At 41.4% G+C, this 18981-nt stretch overlaps 1 protein-coding gene and 1 pseudogene across 4 annotated transcripts in view; both read left to right on the top strand.

Annotated features, from left to right (window-relative positions):
• ARMH3 (armadillo like helical domain containing 3) overlaps positions 1-18981 on the top strand; it is a 183267-nt gene that overhangs the window by 61458 nt on the left and 102828 nt on the right. For all 4 annotated transcript variants that reach the window (XR_004278470.1, XM_032311841.1, XM_032311842.1 and 1 more), the window contains exons 21-22: positions 14664-14746; positions 15897-16023. Coding sequence is in view for 3 of the 4 variants with exons in the window: in XM_032311841.1 (XP_032167732.1) it covers positions 14664-14746; positions 15897-16023 (210 nt within the window). In the remaining variant the exon portion in view is untranslated. The remainder of the gene's footprint in view (positions 1-14663; positions 14747-15896; positions 16024-18981) is intronic.
• LOC116572678 lies at positions 13556-13996 on the top strand (annotated as a pseudogene).

Raw genomic sequence — 18981 nt, 5'->3', positions numbered from 1 at the left:
CATGTGTTGTTAGATTGGGCACACAGAAGCCTTTGGGTGTCTAGGAAGCAATTGGCTAGGGCCCAAATGCCTTTTGTTGTTTGGAATGTGGGTGTGTGTTATCACTGCACTTCAGATGGTGATTTTTATTCCTGTGCTGTTTGACTGCATTCACTCCTTGTTAATGGGAAGGTAACCAGAGGCCCCCTTCCAAATTCCCATAGAATAAGGTAGCTGGATTATTTGGGGGTTTAATCCTGCCTGGTCTCTTGATTTTACAGATATAAGCCCTGACCTTCTCCCTGCTGCCATTGTCTATTTATATGATGCCCGTCACCATAGTATCTGAGTATGTGGGGAAATATATTTAGGCTAACTCTAACGAGGGTAGGAAAAGAAAGAAGGCCTGTCTCTGTCATTGCCCTCTTTTTAGCAATCACTATTTTTCACTAAGTTATGGAAAGTTCAAAAGCTCTTCTCTGACCTCTAGGCTACCTCTAGATCTCCTATTTTGGATAAAAGATTAGGTCTTAAAACTATCCTCTATAGAGATAGAAAACTGGGTTTTAGGCTAAGATATTAGAAAATAGGTCTTTACCTTTGAGAATATAATGAAAGATAAGATCTTTGTGTCCAGAAAAATGTCCATTTGCATATACATATTTTGCATATAATTTCAGAGAGTTCACGGACCCTCTGAAACCATCCATGATCCTGTGTTAAGAATCCCTGTCTTGGGGCACTGGGTGGCTTAGTCATTGAACGTCTGCCATCAGCTCAGGTCATGATCCCAGAGTCCTAGGATTGAGCCCTTAATCTGGCTCTCTGCTCTGAGCGGAGCCTGCTTCTCCCTCTGGCACTCCCCCGCATGTGTTCCCTTTCTCACTGTCTCTCACTCTGTCAAATACATAAAGTCTTTAAAAATAAATAAATGGATAAATAAACATTTTTTAAAAATCCCTGTCTTAATTTTAGGTTCCATGGCCTCCCAATTGCTTCTCTTTTCACAGAGTATCTTATTATCTGTGTTAATATTTTCTCTTTATTTACTGATCATACTGTATTCCTCCTAGGAATTTTAGCTTCCCAACCTCCTCTCTGAACTTCTTGGGGATAAAGAGCATGTTGGTCACTATATTTTATTTCCTGTGTCTTCCTATGGCACTTCAGGTTTCTATTTTAGCATATTGTACTGTTTTGCAATGTGTGCATAAGTCTGTATAATGATTTATTTAAATATCTTTCTTTCTTCTTAAAAAACTTCTGTAGGGCAGAGCCCATGTTTTTATCATCACTTTATCCTCAGCACACTACTTGGCTTCTAACAGGGTTTCAGAAAACATTTGAATGAATAAGTGGACATGTAGAATTTCTATTAGTAATGAGTCAGCAGCACAGTGTTGTGTTTGGGTCTCACAACAGTAACAGCAACAATGATAACAATAATAACAACAACAGTAATAATAATAGAACCCAGTAGGATGTTTGTTGTCATGTTTCTGTAGAGCAGACTTTATCCCCTTTTTATTTGAAAAAATTTTTGAAGATTTTATTTACTTATTTGAGAGATCAGGACCCCAAGACAAAGTCAGATGCTTAACCCACTGAGCTACCCCATCGCCCCTATTTGAATTGTTGATATGAAAGGGAGTGGTGGGTGATTTCTCTTTCCTTTGTCTGTTTCTTCCTTATCTACAGATACATGGATTGCTTTTAACTAAGTAAAAATGGAAACTTTGATGGTTTCCAAGCCATTAACCAAAGAATGAGCAGAATGTTTAGAGAGAAGCATGTAGTTGTTAGAGAGGAAAAGACCTAAACAGAGCTTCATGGAGTCAGCTTATTTTACTTCTTTCCACTGCAGGCAGTAGGGGCACTGGGGAGGCAGCCTGCATTTAAATAGTGTAGCTTTCCACAGTCTGAAAACATGGGTCGATTTAAAGGCAGATTTATACTGACATTTTGTATTCGACATTTATCTATGGATCACCGTCCTTCTTACCCTTTCACTTTGCCACATCCCTGGGTGATATGTCATTATTTTTATCACCATTTGTTGGGGAAGGGAGTGGAGGTATAGGAGGGTAAGTGCCTTGCTAAGGATCATGGAACCAGATACTAAACAGAGTCATGATTAGAACTTAGAGTTCCTGACTTCTATGCTCAGACGCAGATCACTAGGCAACATTTGCTTCCCTGCAGGAAGAAAGGCCCCCAAAGCCCCCAAAACAATCTGTTCAGCTTCACTGTGCTAAATAGCATCCAAAGCATTCACAGCTTTGTGAAAAAGAGAGAAATTGTACATGGCCTGACCTTTTAGATAACCTACTGGGAAAAATGGAAAACCCAGAGAGTGTCACAGCTTTGTGGATCCAGCTGGCTTTCTCATCACTAGCAGAAGTCTGTGACTTCATGGTTAGGTGTACCTTGAGACTGGGAGTGAGGCTTTTGTTGGAAGCTTGTTATATTGTAGGTGTTGTCACATAGGGCTGAAAATTTTCAAGAGAAAGTCTGACCTTAGCCATAGATGGACCTGTGTGTTTTTGTATAAGTAAGTATAGCTTTGACAGCTTGGTGGCCCCTCCTGGTTTCGGGAAACTATCCTTTGAACTTTTAATTGTCAGCTTTGTTTGTTTGTTTGTTTAGTTTCTTTTTTGAACTTTCAATTTTGATATAATTATAGACTCACAGGAAGTTGCAAAAATAGTATAGCAAGTTCTCGCACCCTTCACCCAGCTTCCTCCAATGGTGAGATCTTATATAACTCTACAATATTGCTTCTTTTAGTTTTGGAGAAGGTATGGGGAGGAAGGAAGGACAAAGCAATAAACAGCTAGAGTAGATGGGGAGAGGAATTTTGGCAGCTGCTGTTGCTATTTTGTTTTTAAAATTGCTTTTTAAATTGTTCTTCCTCTTTCCCCCAAATTTTCTCTGATGTAGGGGAATATGTTACAAGATGTATTCTAGGCTTGATGTGCCTAATTAAGACTGCTCTAGCTTCTATGTGCAAAAAGATGGAGGTCTCTTTCTTCTGTGTATGATCAATTTCTCTCAGAATGTTTTAATACAGGGTCATTAGAAGGCATTTTTCTGTTTCCATAATTTTGTACAGCAGTGTAGAAAGCCCTAGGACTGAAAAAGAATGCCAAAAGACTCTCTTTTCCTTCAAATCACCACATTTGGCTAAGTCTAAAATTTATACTATTTTGACTCTTTCTTTCATCCCCTCAAAAACTTGGCAGGAGCAAAAGATAAGAATTTCTAACAGGTTTAGCCTGTTAGAAGGAGAAAAAGATTCCCACCAAAAAGCCCCTGAAAAGAGTGAGAAATCTCTGTTCTTTTCTCTGCACATGAAGTCACTTCCTTTCCAGAGAAATGTCAACTCTCATAGGCCTATTAGCATCTTGTCAACCAAAAGAGACAGAGGAAGGAGTAGCTGTGCTTTTGATGCTCTGCCTGTACTAGTTCTAAAGGAGCATACTTGGTTTCATGAGATATCATTGTTCCCTGCATCTCCAGTGAGCAGGACCGGTCTGTTACTGTTTTTCTCACATTTTGGCAGGAAGTAAAGTTCTTGATTCTACGTCACATGCCTCTACTGAGATGTGGTCTCACTGACAGTTTGATTTCTTAAAGGGTGATAATTTTAGCTCTCTCTCAGCTGGGCAGTATTGGAAAAAATAAGCAGGTGGTATAGGACCCTGGAAGGCACTGGCTTCTGAGCATGCTTACAGGCAGCTGCACAGGAGCAAGGTGTATGGGGTCCGCATTTCCAAGAGTCTGAGTTCCATATGGGAACTTTCACATAAGGGCACATTTTCATGATAAAGAAGAGGGTGGGTGGTAACTGTGAGAATTGCAGTGTCCCCAAGTAAACGGGGAATTGGAGATAGTTGAGAACCTTATTTTCCCTTTTAAGCAGATGTACTTCAACAGCAAGGAAAATGTAACACAGAACCTAACTTCCATTTAAAATAAGAATTTGTTCTTTTTTCCAGTTCATCTAGAGGGGTGTGGAGCCCTTAGGCAGTGCAGTCTGTTGATACGTGTGTGTGTGTGAAAATACACATAATACTTACCATCTTAACTGTTTTTAGGTGTGTGGTTCAGTGGTATCAAATGTTTACCACATTGTTGTGCAGCCGTCCCCACCATCTCTCCCCATAATTCCTTTCATCTTGTAAAACAAAAACTCTATACCTACCAGACAAGAACTCCCCATTCCTCCCTTTGCCAGCCTCTGGCAAGCAGTATTCCACTTTCTGTCTTTATGATTTTGACTACACTAAGCACCCCAAGTGAGTGAAATCATACAGTGTTTGTCTTTTTGCGACCGGCTTATTTCACTTAATATAATATTCTCAGGTTCAAGAAATCAGTTCACTCTTCCTCAGAGTTTGATTTTTTTGGTTAATTTTTTTTTTTTAAGATTTTATTTATTTATTTGTCAGAGAGAGCGAGCGCGAGCGAGCACAGGCAGACAGAGTGGCAGGCAGAGTCAGAGGGAGAAGCAGGCTCCCTGCAGAGCAAGGACCCCTTTGTGGGACTCGATCCCATGACGCTGGGATCATGACCTGAGCTGAAGGCAGCTGCTTAACCAGCTGAGCCACCCAGGCGTCCCTTGGTTAATATCTTTAATTATTGTTTTGTTGTTGTTGTTGTTGTTGTAGGCTATCTCTGCCCATGTTCAGCATGAGTGTAAACTTAATGTCTTCTTTGCGCTCTTCTGAGCCTTTTCTTGGGCATGTGCAGTTACTTTCTAGATTTCCCTGTATATGCAATTAATTTTTTTTTTTAAAGGACCCCCAACACGGGGCTTGAACTCATGACCCTGAGATCAAGACCTGAGCTGAGATCAAGAGTCAGATGCTTAATTGACTGAGCCACAGTGGTGCCCCTATGCAGTTGTTTTTGAATGTTCTAGTCTTAAATGTCTGGCTTTGTTTCTGCAAAGAAACATACAAAAAAATGAAGATGGAGAAAAAGGGCACTTGGCCCTTCATTTATTTATTTTTTTAAAGATTTTATTGATATATTTGAGAGAGAGAGCACAGGCACAAGACAGGGTAGAAGCAGACTCCCCACTGAGCAGGAAGCCCGCTGTGGGGCTTGATCCCAGGACCCTGAGATCGTGACTTGAGCTGAAGGCACCCTATACGTGGCCCTTTTAAATCTCATGGATGTAACTGACGTGGGTGGGGATGGGTTTGCCTCAGTGGGAGGAGGTGCAGCAATACTGGCAGCTTGCTTCTTTGTCTACATCTCTGTAATCAGAAGCAGGAATCAGCTCTCCAAGCACAGATCTCCAGTATTTAGGGGATAGACTCCTTTTTTGCCCACCCTACCTCCTACAAGCTGTGTGCATGCTCTTGCCCAGCAACATGGCTGGGCAGGTGGGGTGGGGAATGCCTGGTTGCTACTTTGCTAAGTGCTGAAATTGACTGAAATTACCCAAGGTTTACCATCAAAGTCTTCCCTTGGAAACTGAAAACCTTTACCATACTTCAGAATTCCAAAATAGTTAACATCAGACAGATTCCATCACTGCAGTGATTATCTGGGTAGGGAGAGAGATACCTGTTGCTTTCTACTCTGCTTGTCTTCCCAGAATCCTCCCATCAGATGTACTAACTTTACTCCTGTGTTCACCTGGAGGGCTTATAGCACACAACCAAAACCATTTCATTTTCTTGTTTCATTCATTGGCCTCTTTAAGTGAGGGGCTTGGGTTTGCAGCCAGACAGATACCTATATTCTGAGAGGCCACCTGGTATATTTTGTGTTTATTCTACTGGTACATGTTGGCTTCTAAGTCCTTCCTGCACCACTTTGCTGATGGACAGGGAGCCTGCTGATTGTTGGCAGTGTCCCTGGGTAATTGGTGGTTTTGTCCAGAGATGCTGGAATTGGCTAGAGTTATAGTGCCTCTGGGGTTTGGGAGGCATTGGCTTGTTATACTAGTGCTATTTCTAGCCTGTCCTTGGAGTTTCTCTGCCTTTCTTCTAAGCAAGTGAGATGCTAATATTTCTCTTCTATCAGTCACTGTGAAATTATCTATTTCCCCAAATGAGCGCATTTTGATTTGGATCTCCGGCATTTCCTCCCAGCTCTGTGCCAGGCCACAACATAGGGCCTGGTTGAGTCTTGTCTTTGCTTTCTTTCTCTTTTTCTTTATAGTATGTTAAAACTGTTAAAATAATAGCTCTTTCTGAACTGATTCTTTGGAGACAATTTATTTGTGCTCTGCTAAAGGCTCTCTGTCTCCTTCTTGTTTTTAATATTATTTAAATGTCATTCACTTGGTTTTATAATTAATCCTCCCCTTTGCTCCTCTGAGGCAGGCATCTGAGCTACCACTTAATTGTGTCTTCCTGTAGTTGGCTTGTTCTTCTCTGCACCTGGTTTACCACAGTGTGGGGGACAGGTTTTAGTCCTGGAGAAGTTCCCATATCCATTATTCATTCTACTCTTCTACATGGCAACACAATTTACTGCTACTCTCTCCTTGAATTCAAAGCAATTCAGGAAAAAATTCTGGGGGAGTCCTCATCATGTGGGGTACATTGATATTAAGAGCAGCTCTGCAAACAAGGCTCCTTGTGGGGTAAGGGAGGCCTGTGTGAGGTGGCAGAATTCTCAAGTGGATGGCACCAAATTCTTCCCATTTGAGAAAGAGATCTGTTTCTGCCTTTGGGAATTCACTTGGGACTCAGGAAACCATCAAGGTACCTATTCCTGGTTCAGCTTCCCAGAACCTGCTTACTGTCTTATATTCCACATGTATCTGCATTCAGAAGTCAGAACTTCGGCGCACTCTTGCCATACTTGACGTGCAAGATCCCCCTGGGAAGGAGCTTGGGCCAAAGCTAAGTGTGAGACTGACTGGTGCCTCTAGTAGAGTCAGAAGAGGCAGCAGTTGCAGCCAATTTGTAGTTCCTGAAAAAGAGCCCAGAAACAAAATTTTCAAAGTGCCTGGTAGACTTTCCAATGAAGAAACAAATGTGTACGGAGCACCTACTTCCCTACAACTTAACCATATTGCATGTGGAATATAATGCCTCAAATATCTCACTGACCTAACTTCTCTATTTTTCACTCAGTGTAGGTTAAGAGTATTTGGAGCCAGGTATCTGGAGCCTCATTTAATAGAGTTAGCAAAGATTAGCAGTCTAATCCAGGATCCCCAAGGATTTCCTAGACTATTTTTGGTACTTAAGTGCTTTGGTGGCTCTGATGGTGAACTTTAATCATTCTGAAGGCTGCCATAGTGTTGCTGTCTTGAAGGCTACTCAAGATTCATTTTGAATTTGCATTCCTGCCCAAGAGTCCGTGGCTCTCTGTTGATTGAGCATATTTGGCTCCTTTTCTTTAGCCCATCAAAGAGGAAACATTTTTGCGTGTTTGGCCATGTACTCCGTGCTGTGTATACCGTGATGTAAATTTTAGCTAGGCACTTATGCTGAGGTTATAGAAAGTTGAGATGGATGTTTGTGGGGCTCCTGCTAGTGTTGGTAGAAAGAAAAACATTGACCTCTTATTTGTTTTTGATTGGTAAAGCATACATAAAATTTAACCTTTTTTTTTTTTTAATTTTATTCATCTAACAGAGATCACAAGTAGGCAGAGAGGCAGGCGGAGAGAGGAAGGGAAGCAGGCTCCCTGCTGAGCAGAGAGCCCAGTGCGGGTCTCTATCCCAAGACCCTGGGATCATGACCTGAGCTGTAAGCAGAGGCTTTAACCCACTGAGCTACCCAGTAACCATTTTTTTTTTTTTAAAGATTTTATTTATTTATTTATTTGACAGAGAGAGATCAAAAGTAGGCAGAGAGGCAGAGAGAGGGGGAGAAGCAGGCTCCCCGCTGAGCAGAGAGCCCGATGTGGGGCTCGATCCCAGGACGCTGAGATCATGACCTGAGCTGAAGGCAGAGGTCCAACCCACTGAGCTACCCAGGTACCCCCCCAGTAACCATTTTTAAATGTACAGTTCCGTGGCATTAAGTATATTCACATCATTGTTGGAAACATTTCTACCTTCCATCTCCGGAATTTTTTTCATCTTCCCAAACTGAAACTCTCTGTACCCTATAAACAATAACTCTTACATTTCTCCTTCTCTCCACTTCCTGGCCACCACCACTCTACTTTCTGTCTCTGTGAATTGACTACTCTAGTTATATAAGTTGAATCATTTGGGATTTGTCCTTTTGTGACTGACTTTTTCCACTTAGCATATTGTCTTTGTAGTTCATCCATGTTGTAGCATGTGTCAGAATTTCCTTCCTTTTTCAGGCTGAATATTATTCCATCGTTTGTATATACTGCATTTTGTTTATTCATTCATCCGTTGATGTTGGGTTCTTCCACCTTTTGGCTGGCATGAATAATGCTGCTATGAGCATGGGTGTATAAATACTTGTCTGAGTCCTTCCTTTTCACCTCTTGTTTTTGAGAGTGTGCAGGTTGAAGTGTCCTAGGTCACTGGAATGAAATCCTCACATTCTTAGGAGAGAGATGCACTTGACCTTATAGGATTTTTTCATTTGGCCACTTTGATATATGAGGGCCAGGTCAGTGGAGTTCAACTAGAGTTATGGTTTGGGTAGCAAATATGGGTATTGACCCTAGAAAGCTAGCTCTCCCACCCTCAGCAAACATTCTTTTAATTTAAGTTTAGGTGGAACCAGTACAGCTGTATAAGACCTTGGCAAGGGGAATTCATGGACCTTCTTCCCAATATGTTGTTGCCCTTGATGCAGTTTAGCTCCCAACTAGTTTTGTGGCTTTGGGTAACTTATTTAACCCTCCTGAATTTCAATTTAGTCATCTGTAAATCGGGACCAATAATACCTTCTTCATTGGATAGTTAAGGGGATTTGATGAGAATAATGTACTTTCAGTGCTTTACATAATGCTTAGTATCTAGCAGACACTTAATATATGTTACCTTCCTTAGCACTTATGGCCACTGTATTTCTCCCTTTGAAAGGAGAGGAGTGTACTTTGGGGCAAGTGATTTCTGTAGTTAACTCTCTTTTTAAGGTGTCACATAGAGGGCAGTAGAAAAGAGGAAGGTTTGAGATACTTTGTGTGAGCTTCTGGCACAGTTATTAACCTGTGGTGGTGGTTACTCAGCAACAAGATACGATACATTTCTTTATATGATATGTCTCTCTGGTGTTGACATTTTGGGACAGCCCATTCCTGGGGGCTATGGAGGATGGAAGCTGATGAGAATTGTCTCTTAAGGCCTGGAAGGTTTAAACTACAAAGCCTGTCTGCATCTGAAAGGACACTGTCTTCGATAAGCCCTGCCATTCTGTTTTGTGGGGATCGGCAGCCATTGCTCACCAAAGGGGTAACACTGTTTACACAGTGTTGAGTTACTCTAACATAGGCCCTTCTTCTTTGGAAATATATCAGATGAAGCATCAAGTCTTTGGTAAAGAAGAGCTTGTGTTAGCCTCTTCTCCCCTTATAGAAACTGTTTAAAAATTGGAGGGGTGCCTGGGTGACTCAGTCAGTTAAGCATCTGACTCTTGGTTTTCGCTCAGGTTACGATCTCAGGGTAGTGAGATTGAGCCCTGAGTCGTCAGGCTCCATGCTCAGTGGGGAATCTGCTTGTCCCTCTCCCTCTGCACCTCCCCCTCACTCTCTCTCTTTCTCTCCCTCTATCTCTAAAATAAATAAAAAATCTTCAAAACAAAATTGGAAGCATGATGAACCAAAAGGTTATATTAAAAAAAAGACATCCTGCCCCCCCTTATTTCCACAATGACTACAACATGTACTTGATACCAAAGCTCTTACAGACATATGACTAATGAACAGTGCTATGTTTATACAACCAACCTCTTATCTTTTATAGTTATCTTAACTCTTCTCTTATGTACTGCTACTTCTGTGACTATCTGTGGAACAGTTTGGCTGGTCATGTGCCCAGATGACACCAAGTGGACAAGTGGATAAAGGGCAGTTTTCTAAAAATGTGTGTGTGTGTGTACACGTGTGCATGAGGAGAGTGGTGAGCCAGGAGCCAGCCAGGATGAGCTCTGTGCTACTTATGTGTTGGCACTGAGATCCCAAGTGCCAATTTTCTCCTGTCCTTGACTTGCCCCTGTCTGATAAGAAGCTGTTCTCTTTTTTGGCCTGCACTTAAATCCCATGCATAGCTCTGTACCATAACAGCTTATGAATAAGCCTGGCTGCTAATTATTTATACCAGTGTTTTTGTCTTGTTTTGTTTCAGTTCTGATTTTGCATAAAGAAAGGGGATCTTGGCTCCCTTTATTTATTTTTTTTAAAAAGACTTATTTATTTAATTTAGAGAGAGGACGAGTGAGAGCATGTGAGGTACACAAGCAGGGGGAGGGGCAAAGGGAGAGCGAGAGAGAATCTTCAGCAGACTCCCCGCTGGGTGGGGAGCCTGACACTGGCTTGATCGCAGGATCCTGAGATCATGACCTGAGCTGAAATCAAGAGTTGGATACTTAACTGACTGAGCCATCCAGACGCCCTTGGCTCCCTTTAAAGTCCAGATCCAATCACATTCCATGTTCAGATCTTAATTTTAAAGAGGACAGAGCTGAGTGAGGGGGATGGGAATAGTTTTAGTTGACAGTTACGTGCTGCTACTCCCCTGCGCTCCCTCCCTCCTTCCCCTTCCTTCCCTCTTCCTTCCTTCTTTCTCTTCTTTTCTTTTTCTTTTTCTTTCTCATTTCCTTCTTTCCTTCCTTCCTTCCTTCCTTTCTTTCTTTATTTCTTTCAAGATACTACAAAGGAGGCAGAAACAGAAGAGGGGAAAAAGGTGTGTGACAGAGAAGAGCGACAAGAGCAGACACAGGCCCTGCTGAGGCGGTTGATGCTGAGAGAGGCTACTTGGGAGTCTTTTAGTGTTGCAAATGGGCAGTAGAAAGGTAATAATGAGGTGTTAAACATCTGTACTCTTAATAAGTACCTCAGGATCAAGAGAAAGAGTGGACCAGATTTATGAAAACGAACTGAAATAGCCAGTAGATGGAGAAGGTTATAAAGCAGAGTCAAGATAAGTGTTGGGAATAGTGTAGTCAGCAGATCTAAGCACACCATTTGTAGGTAAGCGTCTCTCCCTTTAACATTTAATTCCATCTGGCACCTTTATTTAATCTTAGTGGAATGGGAGAAAGCACACTAAACAGGAGACCAGGTTCTAGTCTCAGCTTAGTCACTAGCTACTTGGGGTGGTACTGGGAAGAGGCGTTTTCTGATCCAGAAACAAGGGAACTGGATTACATGATCTCTAAAGTCCTTTCTAGTTCCAAAAATTAGCTATCCTGAAGCCTCACAGACTTAGAACTCCCCATACATCAGGTCAGAGGATAGCAGACCTTGTGTGCATGGTGATAGAGAGGACACCAAACAGTTGACAGAATGAGTGCAAAGGGTGATGATTTTCAAAAAGCACTATTCCGTGGGATGCTGGGGCATTCTCTCTTGAGGAGGAATTATGGTCCCTGATGTAAGAGGCTTGTGGGAGCTGATTTTAAGGTTGCTTTGTTCATTTTCTCTGCCTATGTAATTTCCTCTAGAGAATGACCAGTTCCAGGTGAGAAAACCCTGGCCTTTTTTGGAGGTGGGGGGCTGTGTATGGAGTAGGTAGGTATCTCTGCCTGAATTATCAGGGGCAGAATGCAGGTTTTCCCTGGCACTGACCCTCAGAGTACTGCAGTGCTGAATTCTTCTCAAAACTGTTTGGCTCCACTGATGTCTGTGGTAGTTGGGACATAGGTTGCCTCTTGGCCTGTGCCAGAATTGCTCTCTTCTTCCCCTTGCATTTATCACTTTGTCATCCCTGACTCTGAATCCCAGAGATCAAGACTAGCTGTAGTCCAGCAGAGGAGCAATAAATCATCGCTCCCACTTCTTTTCCTCCAAGTTTTCTGCTCCTTAATTACCACATAACCACTGCTGAGGCCGCATCTTTGTGCTGTATGTGCTAGGGACAAAAGCCCTCCTTGATTGGATGTGAACAAAAGCTGCTTTGTCTCTCTCCAGCCATTGTGTTTTGCTGTTTTGCCCTGTGCCACATGTTCTACCCGTTCTTTTCTCTTGTCTCCTGTGAGTTTTTAGAGTCTGATTGTCAGATGATTTATCCATTAACAGGGCTTGGCTAAGCTCTGGAGGTAGTGGGTAGAGTAGGCAGCCCTTAAATAACTCGGCAAGATGATCTTCATTAAAGAGAGAGGTTTGGGCTGGGTTAGTCATTTCTATACGGATTCTAGCTAGTCCCCTTCATTCTCTGAGCTCCTGGTAGGAGTTAAGCAGGTCGTGTGATCCAGAGTGGGCTCCTATGGAGCTTTTTTTGAGTCTAGTCCAACAGATTGCTTGTTAACAGATAACATCAAAAGAGCCAGCTGCCTATCATTTGCCTTTCCATTATGAAACCTCAGAGAACTTGAGTTAGTGCAAGGGTGAGGAGTTCATAAATGAGGATGCCTATGACCTTCATCTCTAGTAAGGCTTTTTTGCTATTTGAGGGGAAGATTCAGACTTTAGAAACAGAGTGTAGACAGGCCCTTGTACTTTTCCTTGCCTGCTGTTTCTTTACTGAACCTCTGATTTCAGAGGTTGAGAGTAAGGAGTGTTGTGTAGCAGGCAGCAAGTATCTGGAGAGTCTTACTCCTACTCATCATTCCCTGCTGCTTCAAATCAAAGCTCACCTCTCTTCTCGAAGGGTAGTAAGCTTCACACAAAGCTCAGACAGCATGGGAGAATGGACTTCTTTGCTGGCAAAGAAGCAGATATGGTCTTAGAAAAGGAGAGGTCAAGCCTTTTTTTGGTATGTCTGTGGGAGTAGAGAGGGTTGAGGGGGAGAAGACAGAAGGACCACCAATTGCTTGCAGCTCCTGAACCCCTTCTTCCTACTTTCCCATCAAGTAGGGGAGGTTGGTACAGCGGCAGTAGTCATGATGGGCACAGAAGTAGGATTTCCTTCATGGTTTTAGGTGAAAGAGAACAAGGCAACCGATGATTTCTTCTATGCTTAATATTTATTTGCAGAATGTCTTTATACCTACAGTGGTAAGCTAGGGTTTTGGCAGTCTTTTAAATGAGGTTGCTTGGGTTTTAATCCTCATTAAGCATACCAGGGAGAAAGGGGAACTTTTTGCTGTCATGGTTGAGAGAGGAAAGAGTAAGCTGCCCTTTTGTTTGAATAGTTAAGGACTTTTTTTTTCTCTTTATGAGAAAGAGCCTGAAGTCTAGTATAGTTGGCACATCTGGTGACTAGTTAAAATGGAAGGATGTCCCTCTTAGCCATGATGTTTGAAACAAGTGCACAGCTAAAACATAGCAAGATGACATGCAAGCAGCCTGGGATGAGAGGGGGGATCCTCCTTTTGATCTATACATTGAACAAATTTGGTGGGGAAATCACTGTGTGGAAGTAAATTTGGAATACTAAGAGGTCTTTTTTTTTCTTTTAAACATTTGTTTATTTTAGAGAGGGAGGGAGAGCGCAGCGGGAGAGAATCTCAAGCAGATCCCCCACTGAGCGCAGAGCTGGCTGCATGGGATCATGACCAGAGCCAAAACCAAGAATCAGAAGCTTTACTGTCTGAGCCACTCAGGAGTCCCTAAGATGTCCTTTTGTAGTCAGATTTCCAAGCTTAATTGCTTCTAAAGAAGTGACGCAAAGAGGTCAGAGTGTGGGTCTCCCTTGCAGCAGCTGCAGTCATGGCAGGACAGGCATTTAGAAAGTTTCTTCCCCTCTTTGAACAACTTTTAGTTGAAAGGAGAGCTGCCAAAACTAACCAGAGGAGGCATTATGCTTCCAGAAAAATCTCAAGGAATAGTATTATAAGCAACAACAGTAGTAGCTGTTAGATTGGGCTCTAAAGGAAGGGGTAGAGAAATTCAGACAGTTAGTGTGAAAGCTCAAGATCAAGTTCTTCTCTCAGAATATGGAAGCACAAAAGTAGTTCTAGATGATAAGGATTATTTATTTAGATATGGTGATGTTCTCAGAAAGTAGGTAGACTGAAAGAAATCATTATTGAAATGGCATTAAGTGGGGCGCCTGGGTGGCTCAGGGGGTAAAGCCTTTGCCTTTGGCTCAGGTCATGATCCCAGGGTCCTGGGATTGAGCCCTCCATGGGGCTCCCTGCTCAGCGGGGAGCCTGCTCCCCCCCCACCGCCTCTCCCTGCCTCTCTGCCTACTTGTGATCTCTGTCAAATAAATAAATAAAATCTTTAATTTAAAAAAAAAAAAAAAAGAAATGGCATTAAGTGAAGCTGCCCATTCCAGTGAAGTTGTGAAATCTTTCATCACGTAATTTTTTTAAAAAAAGATTTTTTTTTAAGACCTGAGCCGAAGGCAAAGGTTTTAACCCACTGAGCCACCCAGGCGCCCCTCATCATGTAATTTTTGTGTCTCTCTTTTGTGATAAACCATTGGTATCCAAAAAAAAAAGTGGCACAAAGAAGTAGATTTTTAAAAACTTTCCGTGGGCAGAAGATACATGCTTGGGAAGGTCAGTGCTTGCTCTAGATATGTCTACCTTACGTGCTTTTAAAAAGGTTTGGTAGCCGTGACTTACTTATTATAGCCCTGTTTGGATTTCTTAAATCTGTTTCCATTGCTTTCATTTAACTCTATTGATTATTCTTTTAATAACCTTGTTTTTGTTTTTGTTTTTTGTTTTTTTAAGCCTTGATAAATTTGCTGAAGTTCCTTATGTCAAATGAGACCGTACTTTTGGCCAAACACAACATTTTTACATTAGCCCTTATGGTGAGTAACAAAAAAATATTTCTTAAGGGGAGTGGGAGGAACAGGCTTCTAGCTGTGGAAAGAATACGTCATGGGGATAAAAGTTACAGCATAGGGAGAATAGTCAACGCTGTTGTAATGATGTTACATGGTGACAGATGGTAGCACCGCTTGTGGTAAGCATAGCATGATGTATAGACTTGTTGAATCACTATGTTATACACCTGAAACTAATGTAATGTGTGTCAATTGTACTTCCATTAAAAACATTTGTTTTTCCTTTTTCTGAAGGCACACCCTAAGATAGATAGGCTAGGTTGAAACAGGAGCTAGTATTCTGGGGACTAAGGCATAGGGGGAGCCAGGCCTTCATTTTCTTTTTGAATTTGAATCTCTAGACTGGTGCTCCCCACTCTTCCTCTCTCACCTATGTCTTTGGCAAACTTGAGACTCTTTCTTTTTTCATGAATATTGTTTGGTAGGGGCAGGTATGGGTCCGCTCTCTGTGAGCCTTAGTCCCTGGTAACTAGGCTACTGTAGTCTCTACAGAGCTAAACCTCTGGAGGTGTCCCAGCCAGATGAATGGTTCCATTATGGCTCCACTGGTTTCAGAGAGATGTTACAGATGCCTATTTATCTGACTAGTTATTTGGGATAGAAGGAGGGCATTGTGCCTTTTGACTGTCTTCTCAGGATGTTACCCAGTGTATTCATAAATGTTTAATGTTTGAGGGGAAAAGGCCCTGATTTGTAGCATTTGTGGATTTCTGTGGTACAACCACTCCCATCATGGCCAGTTTCAAGCTAACATTGTGACATTGTTGAATGCAGAGCTGGGGAGATGAGCCATAACACACCATTATATGATATTCCCACCACACAGGTATAAGAAGTGTAAATTAATCTCAAGAACAAAAATACAAAAGATAGAAAATAATTAGGAAGTTGTGAGTTTGAGTATTATCTACATTTTAATATAATTTAATGAACTGTTAAGTTTATGTGTCAATTTGTAATAATGGCTTTGTTAAGCAACCAGCTCACAAAATTCCTGAAAATTTAACATTGAGTTCTTATAAGCCATTAAGAACTGGCAACGGCATACTACTGACAATACCCTTCTGGTCTTCATAGCATGATCCCTGTGTATGGGCTTTTGCTTCTTTTTTAGATTGTGAACCTTTTTAATATGTTTATCACATATGGTGACACATTCCTGCCCACTCCCAGCAGCTATGATGAACTCTACTATGAGATTATCCGCATGCACCAGAGCTTTGACAACCTCTACTCTATGGGTAAGCTTTCTTTTCTTTTTACTCCCCTCCCCCTGTCAGCTGTGATTTTTGGCATGTAAGAAGAAAACACTACAAAAGATTCTCTTCTAGTTGCTTGGTTTCTTTTTGGCATAGAAGTCTAGAAGTCTCTTCTCAGGCAATAGGAAGTTATATGTGGAATTCTTTGCTTTTGAGAACTCATAATTCATCTCAGTACAAAGCTAGTTAGCATCCCTGTGGCCCTTATGTTTGCGTGAGAGAGAGAAAGTAGGGAGGCTTTTGGATTTAGTGACTGCCAGTGAGATGGGAGTGAAAGAGTAGGTGGAGATTGACAGCAGCAAATAGAAGAGCTTGGATCCCAAAAGAACATTGTGTGATTTGAGAAGGTACAGGATTTTAAAGAGTTTTAATGTACCTGTGTATTTTTAGCATAACCTACAAGAAGAAGTGGGCAGTAGATAAAAATCTTTCTTCCAAGCCTTTTGGTGATTGGCTTAATGAAAATTTACTCTGTGGTCATAGTAAATATAATTTATTTCTGAAAGAGGACATGTATCCCTGTAAATTTGAGTGAAGAGTCTATAAACCTACCTGGAATTTGAAAGGTCAGGAAAGGTTTCTATAGATTGCACAGAAACAGAAAGCCCCTCACTAAAACTATTAAAAAAAAAACTCCCTCACTTACTAGCTTTATTGAGTATAATTGATATATAATAAACTGCACTTGTTTAAAGTATACAATTTTTGATAAGTTTTTACATACATTTATATACACGAAGCTTTCACTACAATCAAGATAACGAACATATCTATCACCTACCGAAGGTTTCCTTTGTCCCTTTATATCCCTCCTACTGCCTCTTAGTACTTCTATCCCTTGCTTTCTATCTCTGGGCAACCACCAGTCCACTTCCTATTCCTGCAGATTAGTTTGCTCTATCCCCTTTGTTGGGACTATTTGTGAAAACTCTCTCCTATATCATGTGAAAACTGGAGGGGATTTGGAATAAGTACTAGGAGAAAGAGTAGATGCAAACAGTAGAAAAGAATTGCCTAGGAAAACAAAATTTTTTTTCTAATTTTCTTTTTTTTTTTTTTTAAAGATTATTTATTTATTTATTTGACAGAGACAGAGAGAGATCACAAGTAGATAGAGAGGCAGGCAGGGAGAGAGAGAGAGAGGGAAGCAGGCTCCCTGCTGAGCAGAGAGCCCGATGTGGGACTCAATCCCAGGACCCCGAGATCATGACCTGAGCCGGAGGCAGTGGCTTAACCCACTGAGCCACCCCGGTGCCCTCTAATTTTCTTTTTTAGAGCAGTAGGGGAAAACTCTAACAGCCGTGGATAGTTTTGCTATGACATTTTAGGTAGTGGGAGTAGAGCCTTCTATTAGTAGGATGTTTTCACCTGCAGCTATGAGAAACCTCAGACTTAAACTACCTTGAACAATAGGAAAATTATTTCACTTTGCAAGAATTCTAAGGAATGACAATTCCAGAAGGATGTGATCTGATGCTCAGCAGTGTTGCAAGGACCCAGGTGTTTTCTGTTTCTCTCTCTCTTAATATAATAGCTTTCTTAGTATAATAGCTTTAGCATCAGGTCCCCTCCCTTGAGAATGACAAGTTCCAGTTGTCATATCAAGACACATCATCTTAGACAAACCATAAGTGACTCTTAATCTCACAAAACAAACTGAGGGTTGCTGGGGGGAGGGGGTTTGGGAGAAGGGGGTGGGATTATGGACATTGGGGAGGGTATGTGCTTTGGTGAGTGCTGTGAAGTGTGTAAACCTGGTGATTCACAGACCTGTACCCCTGGGGATAAAAACATATGTTTATAAAAAAAAAAAAAAAAAAGACACATCATCTTTTTTTTAGGAGCTAAGAAGTCTTCCATGAGAACCCTTTTGCAGACTTCCTGTTGCCAAATATGCTCAGTGTTCCTTATATGGTTTGTGTCCACCCAACTTTACCAAAATCCTTGTTTTTGAGAATGTAGAATTTTCCAAGGGTGAAGAACTGCCCTAGAGGCCTTAGCATCCATTAATAGATGAATAAAGATATCTTTCAATGAGGAAAAGAAGGAAAGTTGAGGCGGGAGAGATATTTTATAGAAGCCTGACATACCTACTCAACTGGGCCATGTGCACAGTCAAATGAGGTAAGCCCTTATAGCTACAGCAACAGGGTAAGAGAGGATATCTGGGCCTGCTCAAATCTGCCAAGGGAATTAAAATGTGAACCAGGAGATCACAAATAGGGAAATGAAAAATATCCCTAAATGAAACAGAACAAACAACACGTTTCAATGCTTTCCATTTTGAATAAATATGATGAAAAAACATTTAGTTTAGTTTTTTTTTTTAAGATTTTATTTATGTGTTTGAGGGAGAGTGAGAGAGAGATCAGAAGCAGGGCGAAAGGGTAGAGGGTGAAGCAAACTCCCCACTAAGCAGGGAGCCCGATGCAGGACTTGTTCCCAGGACCCTGGGATCGTGTCCTGAGCCAAAGGCAGATGTTTAACCAACTGAGCTACCCGGGCACCCTAAAACATTTAGTTTTTAAGTCAGGTTTTTAAAGGTTTAATTTACATGTATGGTAAAATTCACCCTTTTTAATGTATGGTTCTGAGTTTTGACAAATGTGTACAAAGTATAATTATCACCAAAGAATCAAGATATAAAAGAGTTTCATCATCCCAGAATGTCTCTTGTGCTCTTGTAAGGTGAACTCCTTCACTCATCCTAAACCCTTAGCAGCCACAAATCTGTTCCCTGGCTTTCAGAGTTTTCCTTTTTTCTTTTTTCCATAGTTTTGTTTTTTTGTTTTTGTTTTGTTTTGTTTTCCCAAAAAAACTCCCAAAGGTGAGACTGTGTAGTCTTTTTGAGTATGACTTCTTTTACATAGTAACTTATTTGAAATTCATCCATGTTGATGCGTGTATCAGTAGTTTATTCCTTTAAAACAAAGGCGGGGG

This window comes from Mustela erminea, chromosome 14, assembly GCF_009829155.1.
Source record: "Mustela erminea isolate mMusErm1 chromosome 14, mMusErm1.Pri, whole genome shotgun sequence".
NCBI classification, from domain to species: domain Eukaryota; kingdom Metazoa; phylum Chordata; class Mammalia; order Carnivora; family Mustelidae; genus Mustela; species Mustela erminea.
The sequence above is the reverse complement of the archived record's forward strand: the minus strand, read 5'-3'. Positions and strand labels throughout refer to the sequence as shown.